This window comes from Drosophila santomea, chromosome 3R (genome assembly GCF_016746245.2).
Source record: "Drosophila santomea strain STO CAGO 1482 chromosome 3R, Prin_Dsan_1.1, whole genome shotgun sequence".
NCBI lineage: Eukaryota > Metazoa > Arthropoda > Insecta > Diptera > Drosophilidae > Drosophila > Drosophila santomea.
This window is the reverse complement of record NC_053019.2, coordinates 18626081-18650237: the sequence shown is the minus strand read 5'-3', so window position 1 is coordinate 18650237 and position 24157 is coordinate 18626081. Positions and strand designations below refer to the sequence as shown.

Here is a 24157-nt window from a genome sequence, read left to right as displayed (position 1 = left end):
TTTGGTTTTTGTTAAATTGCATGTATTGTACTTCTGGACAGTGTGAACTTTGAGTTGGCTTTGTTTGCGTCAAAAAATGTAGTTTTAAGTGATGATAAGTCACACTCTTTGACTGCGTTTTTCGGGTGTCTCTTCGGAAGTGCGCAGTTAGATTGTCCAAAATGGTGGAACGTGATATTTGTTTTGAGTTTTTTGAGATGACTAATGCCAAATGGCAGATAGAGATATAGAACGATTCCCCAACTGCGCACTTTACTTTACTATCATTTATTTTGGATGGTGTGAAAGTCTTTGCACACACTTTTCATTTCACCTCCAGTTAGTGTCTAGTAGTACTAGTACAACTACGACACCAACAACGATGAATATGGCAATTGTAGTTCAGTTGTAAAACGCCAACGACCTGACTGACGCACGTTCAAGGTATTATCTCATATGGCAAGCGCGGGAGCGAGCGAGAAGGCATATCTACGCACACACACACATACACATGCACACACGGTATGAGCGCATGCCATAAGAGCCCTTGCTCACCAACACCAACAGCGGATCCAACTGACACAACACAACAACGCACAGCACAACAACAAAAACAACAACAACAGTGAATTCAGTGACAACAATGAGAGCGCAACAGTTGCAAAGTCATGTGGCGAATGCTGCAACCGAAGGCACATTGACTTCCCTCGTCTTTGCCCGCTCCCGAAACGCATCTTTCGATCGCCGATGTATCAGTTATGAAAAAATACAAAATAATAAGTGTCTACATATAGATATCAAATGAATTTACTAGATCTTTGTCAATGGATTTTGACTAAAGTGTCTGACTTTTTATATTATTGTGAAACTAAAACACCTTTAAGAACTTTTAAAGTAAATATATATGAATTTAATGGCTAATTTATTTTGAAAATAAAAAATACTTGACCCTGTTTAAATTGGCGACTTTCTACTGTGGGTACGTAGAAATTCCTTTGTTTATATATACACACGCTTTATGTACATACAGATAGTAGATGAACACTTTTTTCGCTTATCGTGTGGCTTTTGTTTACATTTGAGCAACGGCAGGCCCAACTCGTTTTTCGTTGCCACACCAAAGTTATTGGGACATGCGATTTGATTCTGCTTTTACAACATCTTCAATCAAATCAGCTTCTATATATAAATTATCAAGCGTATATTATACACTTTTTTTTGCAATACTGCCAGCTTGTTGATAATGCTCCTTAATCAATTACACTCGTTTTTGTTTTCGCTTATTTATGGGCGGGCAATCGCATTATATACGTAAATTCAATACACTCGTTAAAAGTATCGAAGTATATTGGAAATTTCTTAGATTTTGCTATTGCAATTTGTTGCAACGATAATCGGTTATCAGTTCGCTTATTGCATTGCCGCAAGTGACTGCAATTGGAGCAAATGATTCAGCCGGGGTGTGTTCTTTGTTGTTGGGCATTATGTGGCAAGCGGGATTTATTCGAATTGCCTTCAATCAAAACCAAGAACTCTGACGAAAGTTCTCAGATAAAGACAGCGGCTTACTTTGCAGTAAATTTTAATGCCCAACTCGAGATACTTTGGAAAATATTAATTACATATATATTTTATATTTTCTGCATTTATATCAGTTACTAAAAGTGAAATAATATTTCCTGCGAAAGTTTCAATTTAAAGGTTAAATCTATGATTTATTTTGAAATTTCTTGATCAATTCACTCAAAGCTGATACTTAAAGCCGCTTGAATAGCTTTAGAAAGTATTTTTTACGCCGCCAAATTCGACAGCAGATCGCGTAACGAATGCGACATATCACGTATACGCATTGTGGTGCCAGTTGCCAGTTGGCAATTGGCAATTGCACTCTCAACTTGAATTCGCTGTATTCTTGGCACTTTTTGCTTCCGCATAAAATGTCGCACAACAAGTTGTTGCCGTTGTCGCCATATAGACGTTCAGCCGCTTAACCCACAACTACCCGCTAGCCTCTTAACCCCTTACCGCCGGCGGACGCCTTTTACCGTTTCAACGCCATTTTGGTAAGACCTCAAGGCGAACTTGTCTCGACTCTCCAGTCTCATTCATTCTTTAAGCGTGTTTATTATGCTGGCAATTTCGTTACGTTTGATTAGTGGCCGGCAAATGGCAGTTGACTTGCAGCAGCAGCAGCAGCGTTTCGATTGCGTTTTGCAAATAGTTAACTGGATTTTTCTACTATTATATCAAGTCGATTTTTCGTATTGTCAACCTTGGGTGAGCGGAGTTAGAAATTGTGCACTTGGCTGGCTTGTCAATCGAATTCGCATTTAAACTGCAAATTTATGGCACACGATTTGCACATTACAGCTGCCAGAACACAGAGTTCAGATTAATTAAACTAACAAAAAAACAAAACAAACAAAAAATTGAGGAAAAAATGTGGGAATAAAATAGAGTACGAAAGTATGGGGAAATAATACGCAAACGTATTAAAATTCATGCCATTGAGCCAAAGTCTAATGCATTTTCAATGTATTTTTACAAGCAGTGTGCTGAATATTTATCGATTAGATGTCGTCTCTGCCCAGTAACCCCTCATCATCAGCACCCCCCCGCACCCTATCCCCTCCCCCCTTTGCTAGTCATCCCTTGTGTCTGCTGCAGACAAAGACGCAGAGGATAAAACGGAAGTACAGTTTGTAGTGTCCGCACAAAAGCAATTGCCAAGGAGCTAAAAACGCCACAAGTGCCACAAGGAAAAATCCAAGCAGTTTCTATTTTTCACTCCTGCTGAGTTCAGAATGGATATACAAAAAAGTGCAGACGTCATTTCGCCTTTTTTCGGGCATAGAAGAAACCAAAGGATGAGTTTTTGGTGTAAGGAGCCTAAGTTCTTTTTCATGTAGGTTTATTTTTTTGGGGCGGATTATGCCTGGGGATAAAATCTGTGCCACGCAAATTAAATTGCTTGTCTATGATTTCAGGAGCTTTGCAATATGCACATATCCCAAGATTAAATGGTTGAACTGGGGGAATGGCCTTTCTTCCTAACAACAAGTTGTCGACAGATGACAACTGTTGCTTCGCGTGTTTGGCGAGAATCGCGGGTGGTTGGATTGCAAACACCCCACCGCACAACACATGGGTTTTCGTCGAAAATCGCCGAAAGTGCCGCGACTGGCGCAGCAGCCGGAAAACTCCCTACCCCCATATCTCTTCCCCCCCTGGAAAAATACATACATATTTACGTGAACCGAAAACGAAACCGAAAAAACCCGGCGGCGACTGCGTTGTTAGAACGTGTGAAGTGCTTTCTTTGCATACTTTTGTGCGTTGTGTTGCCGGCATTTGTGTTGGCGATGCTGCTGCTCCTTTCGCTCCTGCCACTTGTTGTGCCCCCGTGTGGGTGTGTGTGTGTGTGTGAGTGTGTACTGCGACTTATGCAACAAGTGCGCTAGTTTGTTGTTGTATAACGATGTTACAAAGTCAACACACAAACGTCTGCCACGTCGTCATCAGTGTCGTAGCAGCATGTTTTGGTTTTGTTTCGCTCGCTCCCTTGACTTTTGCCTCGAACATGTGTTTGTCTGTGTTTTTCGGTGGATTTTCTCTCCTTGAAGGTGGCTTGGGAATTGGGGTTTCTTTTCCAAAACCATAAAAAACTTCTCGTACAAGCATACAAGAATGCCGTATACACCTTGTCTTGAAGTTTTTGGGTATTGTGTGCATATTTTAAGAGTGTTCTGCCAAGTGTTTTTACACAATCTGTCGACGAGTCGAGTTGTGTAAGTTTTCCTCTTGAAGGTTTTCCTTTTTGGGTGCGAGGATTTTTCGTTGCCCTTTTCAATGTGTCGTTTGTTGTGTAAATTGCCACCTAAATGGCTTTTATGGTTTGCAAGTTTGCAACGAAAGTTTGGAGAGAATTAATAGATTTGCATATGTGTTGAGACGTTTTGAAAGGTAAACTATACCCTCTGGTATAGTTTTTGGGTAAATTGTTGTTGCAGCACGTTAGCTGTGACTAAATTGTTTATATGAGTGTGATAATTGAATTATAGAAAATTGGTTGAGTAAAGTTTGCAAAGGCTTTTAAAATATTCTTACTTGTATAAATCACTACTATACATTGAAGAAATTTAACTAGTTATTATCAAAATCTATTCAGGAATATTAATAATGGTATACAAGTATTTCCTTTAACTTTAGTTCCCTTGCATTATTAATTAAGAAAACATTACAAAAATATTTGTTTTTCTTGTCAAATCTATTTGGATCCATTTAATAGTACCATCGATAATAATTAATATTTTTAGACTTTGCTTTTATTATATTCTATTGTTTAGTTTCCAGTGTGAATAAAAATAACATTTAGTTTAACAAAGAGCTAGACACTGAGTTTGTTTAGATTTTAGGGGTATTATTTTCCATATATTTAAGCTTCATTAGATTAGGTTTCAAACTGTAAACACCGAGTCCATTCAAACAGAACTCTTTTGAGTGGCGAATGAATGGAGCTCTATGGAATAAGTTTACCAACTCACCTGCTCATTGCTCGACATCTTGAACATGCAATTAGCACCAAAAAAAAGGTAATAACTTGGCTGCTTCATTCAGTCAATTCAATTAAGCGTTAACACACATATGCCACACTTATCATTCGCTCCGTCTCTGTCGAACGGCCTCGTGTCGTCTCTGTCTGTGCCTTCGACTTGGTGTATGCAAAATTGCTGTGTGATCGCTTTAATTAAATGCCTACACATAAATTATCTCGTTGCACTCGACGACAGAGTCTTTAATTAAATTTCCACAAACACACACACTCGCACACAAATACACGAACCTTCACAATTCGCGACCCACAAAAGCGCACAACACTTTTCAAAGGGGTACAAGTGGTGGTAAGTTGAGTCAATCAAGAAAATCGCGAGAAGGCGACCAGCAACAGTTGGCGCCAATTGTTGCTTCAATCAGTGGAAATCAAGTTGAAACTCTGCCAGACATCCGTTTCATTCGGATGTGCGATTTGTGCACCTGAGTAAGATTGGATTTTTCGGAGGCCCTTGCTGCCGAATTGAAAGTTGTCGTCCTGCTGGTGGCTGCTGCCAAACTCACTTGTTGCACAATGCCAACCGAATGCCGACGCCAAATGCACGGGAAAATAGTTGTGCAGTCGCTGCTGGCGCTGGCTGCGCAGCCATTGCCTTCCCAGTTTTCCTTTTCGCAGCAACAAATTCGACAAAAATGCCCGATACACCCACCAAACTACGAGACGGAGCCAGACCAGCCAACCGAGTGCAGCCAAATGTTGCTGCAAGGACCCAAACCCAAGTTGTCCCCACCGCCACCACCGCCGCCCCCCAAATGCCATTCAAACTACACTGCACACCCACATCCACACCCACACACACACCGATACTAACACTCACACAGACATAGATAGTACGTAAAAGGGGGTGGTGCAGTGGGTGGTGGGCTGCCTGGCTGGCTGAATGGCGACGACGTCAACGAAGCGACGAAACTTTTTTCGAGCACACGAAACTTTTTCAGCACGAAAATCAAATGCAGCAGCAAAATAACGAGGCAGCAGCGCAGTCGACGCCGAAACTCAGACTCAAAGCTCACCCAATTTCCCACTTTCCCGCCACCTAAAAAACACCGCCCCCCCTCCACCCCCTTCTCAAATCCCCCTCGCCACCCAACACCCACCTCCTCGGCAGTCAGCCAGCTCAGTTGACTACATTTTTTTTGTTCTCTCTTTTTTGTGCCATTTTGTTTTTGTGTGTTTTGCTGTTTTGCCTTCGCTACTCTTCCCCACCCCCTAACACTCACAGACACACACACACACACACACTTGCCTACATATAATGTGCAATTTTTTCCTGCAGTGCATTTTGCCCAATGTCCTTAGCGCCATATTGGCGCGCTCTAGCTCCTCCTAGCTCCCCAAAACCACCCCCCCACCCCTCCTGGAAACCCACCCATTTCGCATTAACTTTGTGCTTTTTCGTGCTTCCGCTTCATTTTTTCCTCTCTGGCGAAAAAAAAAGACGAAGGAAACCCAAGCTCGGAAAAATGCAGCGGGAAAAAATGTTGGCCTGCGTCTTGTCCGCAAAATGGGGGGATGGGGAAGGAGGAGGAGGTGGATGGGGGAGGCGTTGGTCCTGCGAATCCTGGCCATACCTTGAACCCAAGGCAAATTCTCAATCAATCCCCATCCCGCGAAAGCATCCAAAGTCCACCTCAAGCTTACTGACTTCCTGGCGAGAACCGGCCGGTTGACCAGCATCAGAACCCATCTGCACGGCGAGAAAATCCTATGCATTTTAAAATTATACTTTTATATGGGCCATAAGTAACTGCGTCATTCATTTAACATTTGTAGACGCTTTCAGCTTTAATTCGACCTACATAATCTAGCACACTGTGAACCAGACCATTTAGTTTCTTAACAAAATTTCAACAATAAAATAAAATTAAAATTGAAATCATAATAATAACAAAATTATTATGTTTTCTTGATCGTAATATGATCATCAATTATGCGATCTTGAATTATTACCTATTAAAAGTGTTACTTAACACTTTCGACTATTTCCAGATTCTTGTTAGTATAATATAATTGATATGCATTATTTTATAAAACATTTTCTCTGTGCACTTACCATCCCACTTTCGCAGGAAAAAAAGAAACCCCCAAATGAATGAAAAAAACGGGCGAAGCAAAGTAGGAAACCGGCCAAAGGCAACCAACCAAAAAATCTATTTTCCAATTTCTGTGCACCCAGAAAACCGATGTTGGGTGGCTAAAATCGGGAAAATTGTGGGAATGGATGCGGTGGGTGGCTCAAATGCACCGAACTATGGTCGGGCTATCTGCCTCCCTTTCTTCCTCCGCTCCGTCTCTTTCTGGCCATATTGCCCTCTCGCTCGCGCCGTGTTTCACCCACTTGTGGCGCTTCCTCACACACAAGCACTCGCACACACACACACCAATACGATTTTGGCTGCCTCACACGAAGGACCAAGGACGAAGGACGATGGCGTCGCCCGGCGACTCCTTCGGCGCTTGCAGCGTCATCCTCGCAAAATACAACAACAAGTGGATGAGGATGAGGATGAGGATGTGGCTGTGGATGTGGCAGTGGAAGTGGAGAAAACTCGTAAAAATGTAACCTAAAAACCGCCGGAAAAAATTCAACAAGGCAAAGGCAAAGCGCAGGAAATAAAAGAAGGAGGAGGAGGAAAATAGTTCGCCCGACATTGGAAAGTAGGTGGAGTGCTTATTGCGTAGTCCATGAAAAGCTGGCCAGGATTGGATTGCCCACCCACAGCCACCCCCCTCCATGCACACACAAACACACTCACACACAGGCAGACGCGACGTTGTCCTCGTCGCTTGTTGCATCCTTCTGGCATAAAAATGCCTTCTTACAGCCAAAGACGGTGGGTGGAAAATCCGAATGGAGTGGCGGGAATGGGAAAGGCGAGTGGGAAAATGGTAGGAAAAGCCAACGCCGACAGCGGCGCCTGCAACGCTATTCTCCTTCTCTTTATTGTTGCTTGTTGTTGGCGTAATCGAAAGATGCGTTTGGCAACGTGGGCGGCGGTGGGTGGCAAATGGTTTGGGCCAAAACCCGACCACTACATAGAGACACGGTGCGCGGGGGTGTGGGAATGGCCCACAATATTGCCCAACACCTGCTGCTTCTTAATACACCAACACACACACATATCCGGAAACTTTCTGCGCTCTCTTTCAGCTGCAAAAAAATTATATATGTATATATATATATATATATGTATGTATGAGAAGCTTGTTGCTTTCGGCCACCACTAACCCTCACACCCCATCATTATAATGCATCTCTTTCTCTTCTATATATTCGAGATTTTTTCCACTATTTATTTTAGTTTATTTTTTTTTTTGTAAATAAAGGCAAAGGAAAAGTTTGGCTTTTTAATATGTTTACACCCCATCGGGTGGGCGGAGGGAGGGGTAGTTTTCCAGGCAAACAAACTGCATGGAAAGGAAAGGATTCGGGTGAGAAGTGCGGAAGGAGCGAAGGCAGCGACTGTGCAACAAGTTAAATCCCTGTTGGGGTTTGTTTTCTGCTGGATAACTTTTTCGCAAGAAAATATAAGCTTAGCAAAATATTTGCCTGAGCTCTTTATTGCTGTATTCAGATAGATTGCATTATCCCACGGAAATCTTGCACGGATGCAATCGAGGTGTGGTTTAGGTCCAAAGGAAACATGGTTGCAATTCAACTTGGTTCGATATATAGAAAATATTTATATTTTTCAATTGTCTAGTTATAAAAAGCTATATTCAATTACAAACACACTCATCTTCGTTAGATTTCTTTTTAAGCTTAGGTAATATTCCTTTTAGCTTTAAAATCCCCAAATTAAGTACACAACTGCATGTTGGCAAAAAGACCACGTCATTTACTTATGCAGAGATACCTAATAAAAGCTCACTTTAAGCCCCCTGATCCCCAGACACATTTCCGCCCATAACCGTTGCCATCGAAAATTACCTTTATGCAGCTTATATAATTTGGTTAGTGTAATCTCCTTTATGCCGGCGCTTGGCTTCGCATACAGATGGCTGGACACACACCTGAATCCACAAGTGGATGGGCTCCCATTACAATCAAATGAAACTCCACCACTGATTCACTGATTGAGCCATTGCCAACAACAGTTGGGTGGGCAAATGGGAAATGGGAAATGCAACAGGCGAGATTTCCCATCAACACCAAGCCATCCAAGCCACCCAAACCAACCAAACCAACCAAGCCACCCAAACCAACCGAACCACCCACTGACCCACCAGAAAACTGCACCCACCTAACCAAAACCTATGGCAACCAACGACGTCTTTGTCTTCCTCTTCAGCTTCGATCAGCATCGTTTTTCCGGGTGGCATGGGTGGTTCGGTTTAGTTGGGTGGTTGGGTGGTGGTGTTGAAAAAAAATCTAGGAAAAAAAGTCAGAAAAAGAAATGCAGGAAAATTCGTTGGCGACGAAAATCGGCCACAAAAACAGTCGAGGCAAACGCTCGCTGCTCGTTGGCTCGTCCTTCGGTTCGGCTTCGTTCGTTTTCCCAATTGTTGTAGTAGATTTTCCTGCTGTTTTTGTGCTAGTTGCAGTTGTAGTTGTAGTTTTCCCTACCACCCACAAAGCTGCCTTTTCGGCAAACGCATTCGGCACTCATCGTCTGCAATTTTTATATTGTGCAATATATTTCGTAGGGATAACGCCTCCCCCCAAACACCCACCATCCTGCGCATGTTTGGGTGTGTGTCTGTGGATGTGAGAGTGTGTGTGAGTGTGCGAGTGTGCGTGTGCTTAAGTGCGCTTCGTTATCTCCAGCAGAGCACTTCGTTTTGGGGGCCCCTCTTAACCCATGTTGGCTAGAACTAACCCGAAACCCAGACCCCCAAAACGCCAGACACCCGTGCACACATATATATACATATATCCGTTATATTTCTTTTTTTTTTTTTTTATTTCTCCCATTTTCGTCCTGGCTTCTTTCACATTTTGCTGCAGCTTCGTGCAGCGAGGACAACGAAGTCGTCGTCGCCGTCGCCGGAGAGCCGAGCAAAAATTGTCGCTGGAAAAATGTGCTAAGGGTTTTCCTAGTGGGTCGGAAATGTGAATGGTGGGGAGGGGGTGATGAAAACCACTGGAAGTGGTGCTGCTGTCTCTGTGTTTGTGCGGGAATGTCAACTAGAAACAAGGACGATAAGCATTATGGAGCGCATTGAGGAAGTAATTGAGTGCACGAGACAGGGACGCAAGGCAAGGACGATGTGTTTGTGTGCTGGCTGGCGAGGAAAAAAAATACACTTACACCTATACCTACATATATATATGTGTGTGTTTTGTACATGGAGAGCGGCACTTGTACATATATATATATATATATATACATGTAAAGCCGCCCACTCGCCCAGCACAACAAAGGGCATTTAACATTTTAATGGGGTTTGGGCTTTGGGTTTTAGCTTGGATCGCTGGCAACGTGCTAAACGTGCTCAAAAACCGATATGAGTGTTTTCAGGCAAAAGGATAAGGCTGAAGCAGCCGCCAGGAGCCAAAGGAACATATATATCCAAGGGTGACACCAGGCCAAAAAAAAAATAAAAAGAAACCAGAGAAAAAAGGCTCTGCAATTTATGTTAATTTTCCCTCTGTGTGTTTGGCCAGACTCCTAGGTGTTTTTTCTTAACGCGAACATATGGCAAGAGCTTGAGCCCAGTCAATGTTGATTAGGTCTGGCTAAAGTCAATTTCAGGCCAAAAGCGACTTTGCAGGCTTGTAGGCACTTCATTTGCCATTTCCACGGGCCAAATCCCATTTGCGGCCTTAATATGAACGATGAGGCCGTCGAGGGGTTTGGAAAATCGCAACGAAAAAGTAAAATCTGCAGTTTGAAAGCCCCCCAGTATACAATATAGATAGTATAATATCCGGTGGTGCGATGCTTAAGCCACCTAGCACAAAAATTATTCTGCTTATTGGCTTGGGTGCTTTTCATCAGCGCCTTTGGCTTTCAACGGATTTTAATTGGATTGCACGAGAGGTGGATAGGGTTCAATACAGGTGAGAAAGTATTAAAAGGATAATAGCAAAAGCATAATGGAAAACGTACCGTTTTCCTGTTTTTTTGCGACTATAAGTATCAGTATTTTTATCACAGCATTCGATATATTGGTCCAAATATGGAATATCATACCTCGTTGAGTTCGTAATTAAATTTCCAATCGAACTGTGTTTTCAAAAAAAAATGAATTTTTTTTTCACATTTTTTGTAATTTTTGATAATGATATTTGAATATTGGCCGAAAATCGTTTTTCTGGTTTTTGCTACTATAAATATGAGTATTTTGATCAGAACATTCGAAATATTGTCCCAAATATGGAATGTCATACCTCGTTGAGTTCGTAATTAAATTTCCAATCAAACTGTGTTTAAAAAAAAAATTTATTTTTTTTACATTTTTTTTTGTAATTTTTGAATATTGGCCGAAAATCGTTTTCCTGTTTTTTGCGACTATAAATATCAGTATTTTGATCAGAACATTCGAAATATTGGCCCAAATATGGGATATCATACCTAGTTGAGTTCGTAATTAAATTTCCAATCGAACAGTGTTTTCAATAAAAAATTTAATTTTTTTCACATTTTATGCAATTTTTGATGATGATTTTTGAATATTGGCCGAAAATCGTTTTTCTGGTTTTTGCTACTATAAATATGAGTATTTTGATCAGAACATTCGAAACATTGGTCCGAATATAGAATGTCATACCTCGTTGAGTTCATAATTAAATTTCCAATCAAACTGTGTTTAAAAAAAAATAATTAATTTTTTTCACATTTTTTGTAATTTTTGAATATTGGCCGAAAATTGTTTTTCGGTTTTTGCGACTATAAATATCCGTATTTTGATTACCGAATATTAAATTATATTTTAGACAGTCCGGAAGAAAGTTGTAAAATGTGGTATGAAAATATTTGTCAATATTATTATTTATCACACTGGTGGCAGTTATCTTAGTGACGAAGCGCACCAGAGAGTGAGATTTAGGAGGTATACAATTTTCCAAAAATATAAAAACTTTTCCCTGTTCTATGCTGAAATACATATTATGCTAAATATGCAGAATTGGATTTTTAAACTATTTAAAAAATATATATATATTTTTCATGTTTTCTTAAGAAGGCACTGCCAAAACTCACCCACAATGTGCAGCATATCCTTTGACCATTTCAAAAGCTCCCTTTTGATGAGCCGACGCTCTTGCAGACATCTCACAAATGAACAATCGGCCATAGTTTCCTATTTTTGGGGATATATCGGCGATATTGTTAAATCGCAACTGTACCTGCAATAAACAAAAGCGAAAAGTCAACACAATTAGCTGGAAACGACAAACACAAAAATACGACGAAAAAAAAAATAATACGAAAAATTTCCCCAATGGAAATGAGTGTTAATTTATTAAATCTATAATGCGCCATATAAAATTTCATTTACTGTTGTTGTTGTTGCCGCATTTTCGAACGCTACGAAATGATTAAACGAGTTTTGTTTCAAGGTTATCGCGAAAACACACAAAACCTGTTGCACTTTAGATTTTTTGTTGTTGTTGTTGTTTTCGTCATATTATTTCATATGCTGAAAATTTATTTATTTTTCTTGATTTTGTTGTTGAATTCTTGCTAAGCCACCAGTCTATGGTAGTTGTTGTTGCAGTTCTAGTTGCCGATGTTGTTGTATTTTGTGGTTTTTTTGCTCATAGTATTGGTGGGGCTTTTACTATTCGGGCAGCTACCAGTTTTTGATATTTCCTAGTTACAAGTACAGTGTGCTCTAGTCAAAGATACCATAGAGGTTATAATAAAAATTATAATAAAAAAATATAATTTATATGTTTCAAATTAATTAAGTTCTTAATCGATTTATATTGGTTTTTACGCTGGAAAATAGGTCTCTTAATTTTGAAAATAAAATACTAATTTGATGATGTGCTAAATTTTATATATTTAATTTATTTTTTTAATTTTATTATTTAAAATATTGTTTTAACCGTAAGCATTTGAATATAGTTTCGTGAGCATTTTTCATTTTGATTCGCATTTGTGTTCCACTGCACAATTGAACAAATAGACAGCAATATTTCTTGCTGTTTAAGCTGTCTATTACATTAATTTATTCAAATGCCGTTGTCGTTATTGTCGCTTTGCATTAAATTAGTTTTGTTTCATTATTAAAAAGTCGTAAATTGCGAAACGTGTTTGGGATTTCGCTATGAGTTTGGCTAACTCAATGAGTCCCACTTGGACAGCCAATCTCTAATGAGATGCATCGGAACTTTTATGGACTGCATTCCCAATTCGGGTAATTTTCAGGCAACTCAAAGGGGTTTTTTTTTGGTTTTGCCATTTTCCGCTTCTGTTTTGAAGGCCTATGAATGAAAATTCCCCAACCTGTAATTGCCTGTTGGCTGATAAATGATTAAATCTGATAGGATGCAATTTGAGGTACTGCCCGCCGCTTTTTCTTTTCTTTAGGTTTTTCCTGTTCTCCTTTTGGCCTGTGCTATCTCTATGACAGCCACTAAATTTTCATGTTTACCTCGACGGATATTTGCCTACCCGAAAACCGAAAAAACCGGCTTAGTTTTTCCAGCCCCCTTTGGAAATTACAATAGCAGAGCTAGGCAGTGGCTGGCTGGCAGAGCTGGAAAATGTAATTGAGATTCTAATATCAGATAGCAGATAGCAGATATGCTGATGTTGGCTTACATGACCGGGCCGAAAGCAGCTGCCATTTGCGCTGCAATCTGCGAGGCGCAGTAGTAAAACTGGTAGCCCAAAGAGCGTTTTCAAGATGTTTACGCTAATGAAAAATTACTCCAGCTGCCATGGCCAAAGGCGGGCAATGCCAAAGTTAGGCCCATCAGCCCAACAAACCCAGCACACCCAGAAAACCCAACGAAACCCAGTAAAACCCAACAGTGCAACCAATACCAGAACCCATGCAACAGCAGGTTGGCGTGCCGAGCAGTAGCTTTGTGGGCGTGTCAACGGAGCACGCGGCCGAACAGCAGCCAACTGATGATGGACGTTGATTATGATGGACGTTGCCGGCCTACCAAGAAGAACAACCACAGGAGCCACCAGCCCAAGCAGTCGAAGAAGATGAACAGAAGCTTCGAAAACCGGCAGTAGAGCCTGCGAGCAATTTGCCAGGGTGGAGCAGCACTGCGAGAAAATATCATCAACAAAAATAAATGGTCAAGGGTTAAGAACTATATCATGACAACTCAACAAGCTGCACATTGAATTTCCAACAATCCTTGAAATTATATTAATACACTGCGCAATATGTAAAGCAAGTTTTACAATATATATCTTTACACAACTATACCTTTATTAATATAAATGTAATTGCCATCATATATATTTAGCGTGCTTTTCTATAAAACCATTATTATGCAACTCCAAGAAAGGGAAACCCATGCATTTTCCATACTAATGAAATGCATTATTTTCTTCTGGTGCACGAAACGAGCAAGCGAGATGGTAGATTGAGCGATTCTTAGGGCCAGCCCAACGCCTTCTTTTTGGTATTATTTTAAGTAATTTTCTAATTAAAACTAAATCGAGTTTCCCTCAAAGGAAATGCCAAACATTCCCTGGCATATCCGTTGATACAGCTGGGCCTGTCACACATAAATATGCAAAGTCAATGCTTATTTTGAGCTCTGCGGCTTCCTGCCTTTCGCATCTAGCTGGGAATCGGAGACAGGCCCAAGACAGTCGTCGGAATGGGCTAGCTATAACTATCTATCTATATATATACATATATATATATATGAGATGCATATATACGTGTTACAGATACAAAAGCTAAGGGGAATTCATTCAGTCGAAAGCTTTTTATAATAAATGCCACAAGTATCTGGTGGCTGTCGGTAGTATTCGTATCTCGCTCGCCTGCATTTGATTTCATAAATAAAACAAAATATCAAGGCCGCCCTGCTAGAAGCTAGAAACTCGTAGCCATAGCCATATAATATGTATCGCACTGCTTTGGAATATATGGAATACGAAATCACAAAAACACTAAAAAATGGCAGCAATTGATTGGCTGGCCAAAGGTTCTGCTCTATTCAGTACTATTCAGTACTGTTCTGTTCTGTTCTAAGACACGACCGATCACAAAATGTTGCCTAGAACAAAACGAGTTAATATCAATTGGATTGGTTTTGGTTCAGCTCGGTTCGGCTGGAATGGGATTGGATGTGATCTGGGCACAAAGTGCATTTTGGCTAACCAGTTTGGACCGACTGCAATCGATTCTCATTAGCTCAAAGTTGCAATTGAGGTGTTCAATTGGCCCCAAGACTTGGGCCAAATTTTCAGCCAATGTTAAGGCCTTGAAATCGTTTTGCCACTATATATTTTTTTTTCTATTGTTCCAATTGCTGGAGATGCTTTGCATGCCTGAAAGCCTTCGCTTTTTGTTATTCTAAATACTCAATTTGCATAGCAATTTTTTACACTCTTTTCGCCATTCATATTCATATCCAATCGATGAATTTATTACTAATTTATCGTTTTTGTGGTTGCGCGGAAAAAGGCGGAAATAATCGCTTACAATTTGCTATATTTTTTATTATCGCCCCCAAAGTGTTCTCATAATTTTATTAATTATGTGCTGTTTGTTTTTAGATTTACTTTCTAGCAAAATTGTTTTGCGGATTGCATGGCGGTTTGATTGCATGATCTGTTTATTGTGATGTTGTGATCGACCTTCGCATAGTAAAATGTATTCATTAAAGTGCTTTAAATTGTGCAAATATGTTAATTTCGCTTAATTTGAATGGGAATTATATGTTAATCAGCGTGCAAAAAACATGAGGTAGCTGGGCTTGTCTTAAGCGAAATATTTAAGGGGGCTTAACGTGTTTAGGGAGCAAAAGGGGAATTTAATTCTTTCTTGTTTTCCGGTTTTCCCTGGTTACATTTCCCTGTATTTGTATCTATTAAATGTGAGCAAAAACTGACAGAACTAAGACTAATTTGTTTGTATGCCCGGTAGTATGAGTAATATTAGCCGGCAGTGGCAATAAATCTTACTTATCTAGTCTCAAAATATCCGCTGACCCTGGATTGGATATCTGTTGACTAACAGCGATGACAACTCTCACCTGTTGCAAGTTTGCAGGTTGCTGCGGGCGTGTGCAACAAGTGCAGGCAGCGTGCGCAACATCGACTAACTAAGGCGAGATGAGCACGCGCCACAACGGCAACACAATGACAGGAAGATCGAAAACGAAACCAAAGTCAAGTTGTTGGTTAGTTAACTGGCCAACTAACTGGCTAACTGGCTAACAGGCTGCTGGCTCAGTTATAGTAACACACATTCGCTGTTGCCTCGCTGCAGTCATTGTATGCAGTCAAGCGCATTTCCATTTCTAACGTTGATCTGCGATCTGCGGCACAGAGTCAGAGCCCCACGACTCCACACCACACCACTCCACTCCACTCCACACCCAACAACCACTCCATTGAGCCTGGTTAGTAAGGTCGAGCCTGCCCCTTGTTCATGGCCCAGCTCACCTACAAAAACGGCCAAGAGAAAAAAAAGTGGAAAAAAAAATAAAAACCCGGCAACAACTGAGGAAAGACAAGTTTCGAGGCGGCTCACCAAGTCTTGCCATTGGACTTGCTCTTGGCTTGACTTGGTGTGGCGTTGTGGCCATTGGCTGATTTATTGTGCATATGGGCAGTAGATTGCACTTGACCCCAATGAAGTGCTGCTGTTGCTGTTGAGGTATTCAAGCCGTAGCCGAAAGTGCCAAAAACTTAATTTCCTGCCAACAAGACGCACAAAAAGGCACAAAACTTGGCACAGAACTTGGCAAAGTTTGCCGTTGACACTGATTGCATAAACGGGTTGAGTACGCCCCCCGGAGATGTTTTTAAATCAAATAATGAAACAAGAGGAGAATTGTTGGTGATGCTGCTACTACTGCTACTGCTACTGCTACTAGTGCAAAACAACAAAGTGGCCTGGCATCCGTGTCTCTGTGGGTGAAATGAAGTTAAATGCCGCTCAAGGATGCTAAATGTGCCATGTCGAAATGTGTTGTCTGTGCATTTGTATGGAACTATTTGGCTGCCGGCATTGTGTGTGTCGGTGCTTATTGTCCCTATCTACTTCGTTGTATACCCGTATGTGTATGTGTGTCTGTACATAACTGTTGCATGCCGATGAGCAACAGGAGCATTGTCCCTGCCCCAGCTGCCCCAACTTCCCCAGCTGCTGCAACAGCTCCTGCTGCTCCTGCTACTGGCATGTGGCACATTTTCGACATGTTTTGTTGAGCATTTTGGCAGCAGAAATAGCAGAAAAGCAGCAGCGACACTATCTGGCTGCTCCTCGTTGCCCGTTACAATCTGCAGGAAATGTGAAAATAACGTTACGAAACTTTTTCGTTGCAATATGCGCAACAGGAGGCAGCAACAGCAGCAACAGGAACATCTACAGCAGCAGCAGCAGCAATGGCAGTTACCAATACAGCAGCAGCACCCACAAAAAAGCCACCCCAAACCCATGAGTACTTTGTTTTTTGCTCTGACTTTGCTTGTTTTTTGGCTGCTGCCATTGGATGGTTGGGTGTGGGTTCGGGTGGCTGCTCCTCCTCTCACCTAAGCACCCAGCTCTCTGGAAGTCTGTCTTCGTTTTCATTTTATTTAGTTTTCACCACCTCCACCTTCCACCACCCAAACCCCATTTCATCCCATTGCCTTCACATTTCCCATACCGACCCGACTCTAAACTTTTTTTTTATTTTGCACTATATATTTGGGTACAACGACTTGTTGCTTTGTCTGTGTGTAGCATGGGTGTGGCTGCTTGTTTACCAACACCAACACCAACACCAGCAGCAGCAACTAAACACCCTCTCACATAGAACACAAAACCAAGCCTAACCGAAGCAAAAACACCCATACGCCCCGTATGCTGGTTACGTATACGACCTGTGCCACGTCGAGTGTCATATGTGCTGCTGCTTGTTTTATGATGTCAGTTTCGGGTTTTATTAAAACTGCCTGAAGATATATGCGATGACTTCTTTGGCTGCCCTCCCGCTCACCCTCGACCTTTGCATTGCCACCTGGCTAACCGGCGATGCAAATGCACTTTTTTCATAAATATGTGAGCAGGCCAAATGCATCACATTTGCGTTTTTATATATATTAAAGTTGGTCGCCTTAGTACCGCTTTTTGATGTCGCCATATGCGTTATCGCCATTGCATTTTATAATAATAAAGGAGTTCTTCCGGTTATGCATAAATATTATTTTAATTTTTATTTGACAATCTACACTACTAACTTCATTTTACGTTTTCTTTTGAGCTTTATATTGTGCTCTTCTTTAAGTGATGTAATATTTGCTAGTGCTGATGACTATCGCTTTTCACTTCCGCTGCTTTAGCAGCTACTTAAACAACAGTTTTTATGGATTTATGACTTCCTTCATTTTTTTTCGGTGTGATTATTGCTTTTCCCCCCGTTGCATCGGCGTTGCCCTCTCTTCTGCGGCCGCCTTATCAATTTGCGAAAATAAAAAGACTTTGGGTTCCCCGATTCGCAATTCGCGATTCGCAGCGCCGCTTACAAATTGAGGTCACCTTCAAAATTATCAAATTTCGCCCGAAATGATTAACTCGACAAACACGAAAATGTCCGACCCCTCGGAAAAGCCCTCGTCTCGAAATTGTATAAAGAATAAAAAGCGGCAGCAGCAGCAGCACTATACTCGCTCGTTTGCCAGCAAAAAACCTTATCTTTGTTACACAAAAAAAAAAAAAAACAAAAAGGAAAACAACAAGGCGACGATGTTGTTGATGATGATGAATTTGCCCTGATTTCGACACAAAAACAAACAAACAAAAAACAAAAACCAAATGGAAAACTGCAAGACTGAAAAAAAGAAAGAACGAGAGAGGCGTTGTAAACTAAAGAAGTGAAATAGAAACAAAAACAAAAACAAAAATTAGATAAGACGAAATTGAGTCGCAGGCCGACAAAGCGACCAGAAGTTTTCCAAGCAATTCGCGAAAAAAAAAATGCCACAAAAATGTGACAAAAAACGAGCAACGAAAAAAAAACGTGGAATTATGAACAGTGCAGCAAAGTGCAGCGCGTGTGTGGCCTCGCTGTTGGAGGGAAAGAGAGGGCGCGATTGCGGACCGGAGGAATAGAAAAATATATTTTTTTTCAGCAGTTGTCTAAATAACGAAGCCAGAAAGCAAACGAACTAAATTGCTGAAAAAATGCAACAAAAAATACAAAACAAAAAAAAAACAGCGATGGCGGAATGAAAATAAACGAAAACGTAACAAAAATCAATTGTCGCCAACCAAACGTCAATACAAGTGGTCGTGCGTGTTGCCCTCTCTTTCTGCCCCCGCCAGCCGTCCTTGTCTAATTGTTTGGGTATGTGTATGTGTGTTTCGTGTCCGTGTGAGTATCGTCAAAATTCAGCCGCAATTGAAACTATTTGTAAGCCGGAGGGAAAGAGGCAGAGTTGAGCGAGTTCTATGAATTTAATTGTTACGTCGCCAGCGGCAAAATAAAAATAAACAAACCGACAAAAATAAGCAAGTACTAAAGAATTTTATATAAGACAATTTTTAGTGCAAATCAGAAGTTTTTTAACAAAAGTTACAATTTAGGATTCAGTTAGTAAAATGGTACATATGTAAAACTTAAGTGATCGAAACATTTGCTGTTGAAAAAAGTGTATATATCACTTAATTATAATAGTATAATTAATAAAAAGAGAAGAGTTAAATTCAATTTATTTAAATAATGACAATTAAAAAAAATGATTGCAGTCATTTAAGTTTAAACCAAAAGCCATGAGAGCCATGCTTTGAATTCCTTTTTTATAGTTTATTTGTAAATCCCTTCCATTTAATTTCTTCAATCCAACCTTTGCCACAAAATATTAATTAAGATAACAAGTTAAAAAAAATAAATTATAAAACTTTAACACAATCAATGCAAACCATATTGAAAAGTGAAATATCATAAAATGGCTCCGTTTTCTATATATCTAAAAAATAGAGGCAAACGTGTTTGTTTTCAGTAAATGATGCCACAAATAATTTGCGAAAAAAAACGCTGAAAAATATGAAATAACTGGTATGCAAGTATAAATAAAAAAAAAATGCGAAAATATTTGTCCCGCGTTTTTGTATTTTCATTTTCTATTTTTCGCAAATTTGTTGTATTTCTGTTCTTTTCTTTTTTTTTGCGAGAACAGTTGAATTGATATTTGCGAACGTTGCTGGCCAGTTTTTTTTTTTTATTTGTTGCTGCCGACTAGTTTTTTGTTTGGATTTTTTTTTTCGTTGCTGTGCAAAAGGTGATAAGCTCAAGGACAATATGGCAGTTTGGCATTGCCGGTGCGCTGTTGCTGCACTCGCCTAAAAATTGTTTGTTCAATTGTGTTTATGCATATGGAAAATATCGATTTTGTTTTTGGACAACAATGCGGGGGGAATGCCAAACGCATTGTGGCCGTCACACAATTGGCTCTATTAAGGTCGCTGCGCTGTTTAAACTTTGCAGTCGCTTCTGAGGAATGAGGAAGCCATAATCATCATAATTGACCAACTCCCATTGTTTTCCCCCACCTGTTGCCCCATGTTTTTGCAGCTTTTCTTTTCGTACGGCATTTAACATGGCCAAAGTTAAATTAAAAACATTTATTTTCGCCTCCCCCGCACCAGTCTTGCTCCCCTGCTCACCCTGCTGTGCTGCTCATTTTTCCCAATCCGAATCCTCGTTTGGGACACGCCTTCTATGTGGAGCATAGCCCAATCTCCTCGGCCAGCTAGAAACAACAACTGCCTGTTGCACCACCTATATACTTCCAGTGCACTTCCAGTGGCCCCACCACCCAACCACCCAACCGAACTATATAAACTATATAGTGGGGCGGCATGCGGAGGATGCAGAAAAAACTGCGAGAAAGAAGCGAAATACGAAAAATAAGCACAAAAAAATCCAAAGCCTCCCAATTGCAGGAGCCATCCCCCCAACCCCCCATCTCCCCCTAACCCAACTTCACCACTCTCATCCTTCGTCCTTGCGAGCAGAGCAACAGTTTCTTTTTCACAGCATTTTCCCAGCCACACGAGCATTGGGGTAATACTGAAATCCCACTAAGCTCTCTCGGATTTCGTTGTAAGCAATTTGCGTACAATTTTTAGGTGATTCCAGAATTAAACAAATTTTTGAGGGCAGAGATTGAATGGTAAGTACTCAAAAGTACTTCAAAACTTTAAAGTTCATTTACAATTCAGTAAGGTGATGATGTAGTCTTTCTGTCATTCCCTTACTTAATTTAGTAATATAAATATATAGTTCATTTCAAATAGGATTAACTTCGACTCATATAAAAAGGCTTTCTGTGTTACATCTTAATTTAACCAAAGTAATATTCAGTTATAAAAGCTTAGCTTGAAATGCTCATTTTTATACCCGTTACTCGTAGAGTAAAAGGGTATACTAGATTCGTTGAAAAGTATGTAACAGGCAGAAGTAAGCGTTTCCGACCATATAAAGTATATATATTCATGATCAGGATCAATAGCCGAGTCGATCTGGCCATGTCCGTCTGTCCGTCCGTCTGTCCGTCCGTCTGTCCGTCTGTCCGTCTGTCCGTCCGTATGAACGTCGAGATCTCAGGAACTACAAAAGCTAGAAAGTTGAGATTAAGCATACAGACTCCAGAGACATAGAAGCAGCGCAAGTTTGTCGATTCATGTTACCACGCCCACTCTAACGCCCACAAACCGCCCAAAACTGCCACGCCCACACTTTTGAAAAATGTTTAGATATTTTTTCATTTTTGTATTAGTCTTCTAAATTTCTATCGATTTGCCAAAAAACTTTTTGCCACGCCCACTCTAACGCCCACAAACCGCCAAAAACTGTCAGTGTTGAAGACTCTCCTTCGCACTTCTACTAGCTGAGTAACGGGTATCAGATAGTCGGGGAACTCGACTATAGCGTTCTCTCTTGTTATACATAGAGAAATGCTTTTCAGTTTCCATAAAAATGAATCACGCATTTCCCTGGGCGTAGATGTATAAATGTATAGATGCAGAACCACTAGACCCTTGGCTTTTGGAGTGTGAGTCACTCAGTGAGCGATAAATGCATGGCGACTACTGCCCGACTTCCCGGAGTGGCAGCAACTTGTTGCTTTTGCTGTTGCTGTTGCTGTTGCCTGTGCTGTTGCTGTTGTTGCAACATCTAATCCAATCCAAGGCGAACAATGGCGAATGCAAATGCAGATGCAACCACTTCCTTTTGTCTGCCCGAGGAGGCGAGTTGAGGAGGCCGTGTTGCAATTGCCGTTGTGCCGCTGATGTTGCCCGTGTTGCTGGTGTTGTTGCTGCTGCTGCTGCTGCTGCTGCTGCTGCCTTGTGTTGATGGTCAAGGTCATGAACCTGTTCCAATAACTCGTTTCTTACGTGCAGCACACACACACACACACACACACACACCAAGGAAGGCAGACTGGTAGTCAGATGACTGAGACTGTGTGTTGCATGTTGCCGCCTGTTGCACTCCAGTCTAATGCTAATCCTGGCCCGAAGCCAGCGTCTTGAGGCTGGGATGACTAATGGGTATCCGCACAAATCAATTTGAGAACATGAAATTAAATTTCAATCCATCTTGGCTTCTGTCGCCTCGGCGGCAAATTAAAGCTGAAAACTTGCCGTCGTCGTCGTTGTCGTTGTCGTTGTCGTGAAATGCGGAAAAGCCTCAAGGACAACGGCGAGTGAAAAGAAAACTGCCACGCGTGGGCGGTACATCAGTCTGAACCCCCCTCCCCTCCCAATCACCACCACTCGACTGATTCATTGTCTTATTTTTTTCCGTCTATGTGGCAGTCAGACTGTGTCATAAATCGCCGCAAATGAATTATTCGAAATCAAATGCAATTGTGCACAAAGCGAATCACTTGGCGAAATATCTATATAAAAACAATAATAATGAAAACATCAGGCGCAGCGCTTTCCGTCTGTCAACTTGAAATTAGAAGCGCATTAATTAGAAATTTTTATTATTATACTCTCGCACTTGATTCGCATCCACTTCACTTGTCTTTCTCTATTTTATTTTTTAATTGTTGTACGTACGATACATATTATTTTTCATTCAAATTCAATAAATTTCAAGTTGACATTTATATTTGCGCATTAATTGGCCTTTAAGATTTCCGCGTATTAAATTTTGTTTTTTTTTGTGCCTCATAAAGGAAAACCCATTCAAGTCCATTGTAGGTGACATATTGTTTGGAAAAGCAAATATTACAGGGGGGGGTGCGGAATGGGGGAGGGGTATCTACACCCATGAGAGGCACTTGTTGGGCTTCCGAATGCAATTGTGTTGATTTCTTGAGCCGATGGAAAGTTTTTCAGCTTTTCATAAACATTCGATTGATTTTCGCGAATTGCTTTGCATTTGAGTAACACGACTATAATTACCTCTTTCTGTATTACTAAGCAACTTGGAGAAGGGGCATACAAATTCTTATCAATTTATTTCCTATTCTAGAATGATCTATAATAATTTCTTTTGAGCAACGAACTTGCCTCAAGTGAGCAAATCAGTGCAATCATTACTCACAGGCATTCAGAGTCATCGATTTAGTCAGCAGAACCGATCCCATAACAATTGGAAAATGCATGATCCGGCATATCAACTTTTTTGTTAATAATAATATTACTACTTGCTCTTAATATAGCATATGGGAAAAATCCGAAAATGTTGTGTGTAAAGTCATGCAGTTTAATTTGTAATAGATAGATACTTAGTTCCAGAAAAATTAGTTGCTAATATTATAATGCAAATGGAGCTACTTGATTCAGGGAAATCCCAGAAAATACCTAAGCTGTATTGATAAGAAAATATCTACACTGAAGATAATCAGCAAGCATTTCAGTGCGAAACATTAAGTAAAGTGTAGGGCTAGTGTGTTACTTGGAGTTAAATAATTCATAAAATAACAAAAAAGTTAATTGAAACAGATATAATTTAATTAATTTTTGTATTGTTTACAAAGAACCCAAAAGTGCTGGCTCGTGATTTTCCCCATTCTGATGTATGTATGTACATATGTATGTACATAAATTGAATGAATAAAAAAAGATTTCTTACTCACTTTTCGTTTACAAGCTCATTTATATGTAAATATGTAAAAAAGTTGTGATGTTTTTTTGTTTATAGCAGTAGTGTAAAAACGTTGACTTTGTTTGTGGTATTTGTTTTTAATGTATTAAACTTTTTTTGTTACCAACTATTCATTTATTTGTGGTTGTCACAGCACTTTTGCATTTTCAGCTCTTTTTACTTTTGAAATTTTTTTTTTGGTTTTTAGTGGCCTGGCATGTGAACTAAAAAATTTTTGTCATAAGAAAAACGCACGTAAAAGGTTTTTCTCTCAGTTGTTGTTGTTATTATGGTTTTCGCTCGGTAAGAGGAAGCATGTAAAGGTAGTGTGCACGTGCTAGTGTGCGTGTCTCCGCGTGTCTGTGTGTTAGTAGAAAATAAAT

At 40.4% G+C, this 24157-nt stretch overlaps 1 protein-coding gene across 1 annotated transcript in view; it reads right to left on the bottom strand.

The window, feature by feature from the left end:
• The window catches only part of LOC120454183 (mushroom body large-type Kenyon cell-specific protein 1), a 78118-nt gene extending 54161 nt beyond the window's left edge, over nt 1–23957 (bottom strand). Inside the window, exons 1-2 of the mRNA XM_039639263.2 lie at nt 23767–23957; nt 11737–11882 (exon numbers count right to left, since the gene is read on the bottom strand). Coding sequence (XP_039495197.1) covers nt 11737–11830 — 94 coding nt within the window. The 5' untranslated portion in view covers nt 11831–11882; nt 23767–23957. The remainder of the gene's footprint in view (nt 1–11736; nt 11883–23766) is intronic.
• Between the last annotated feature and the right edge of the window lie 200 nt (nt 23958–24157).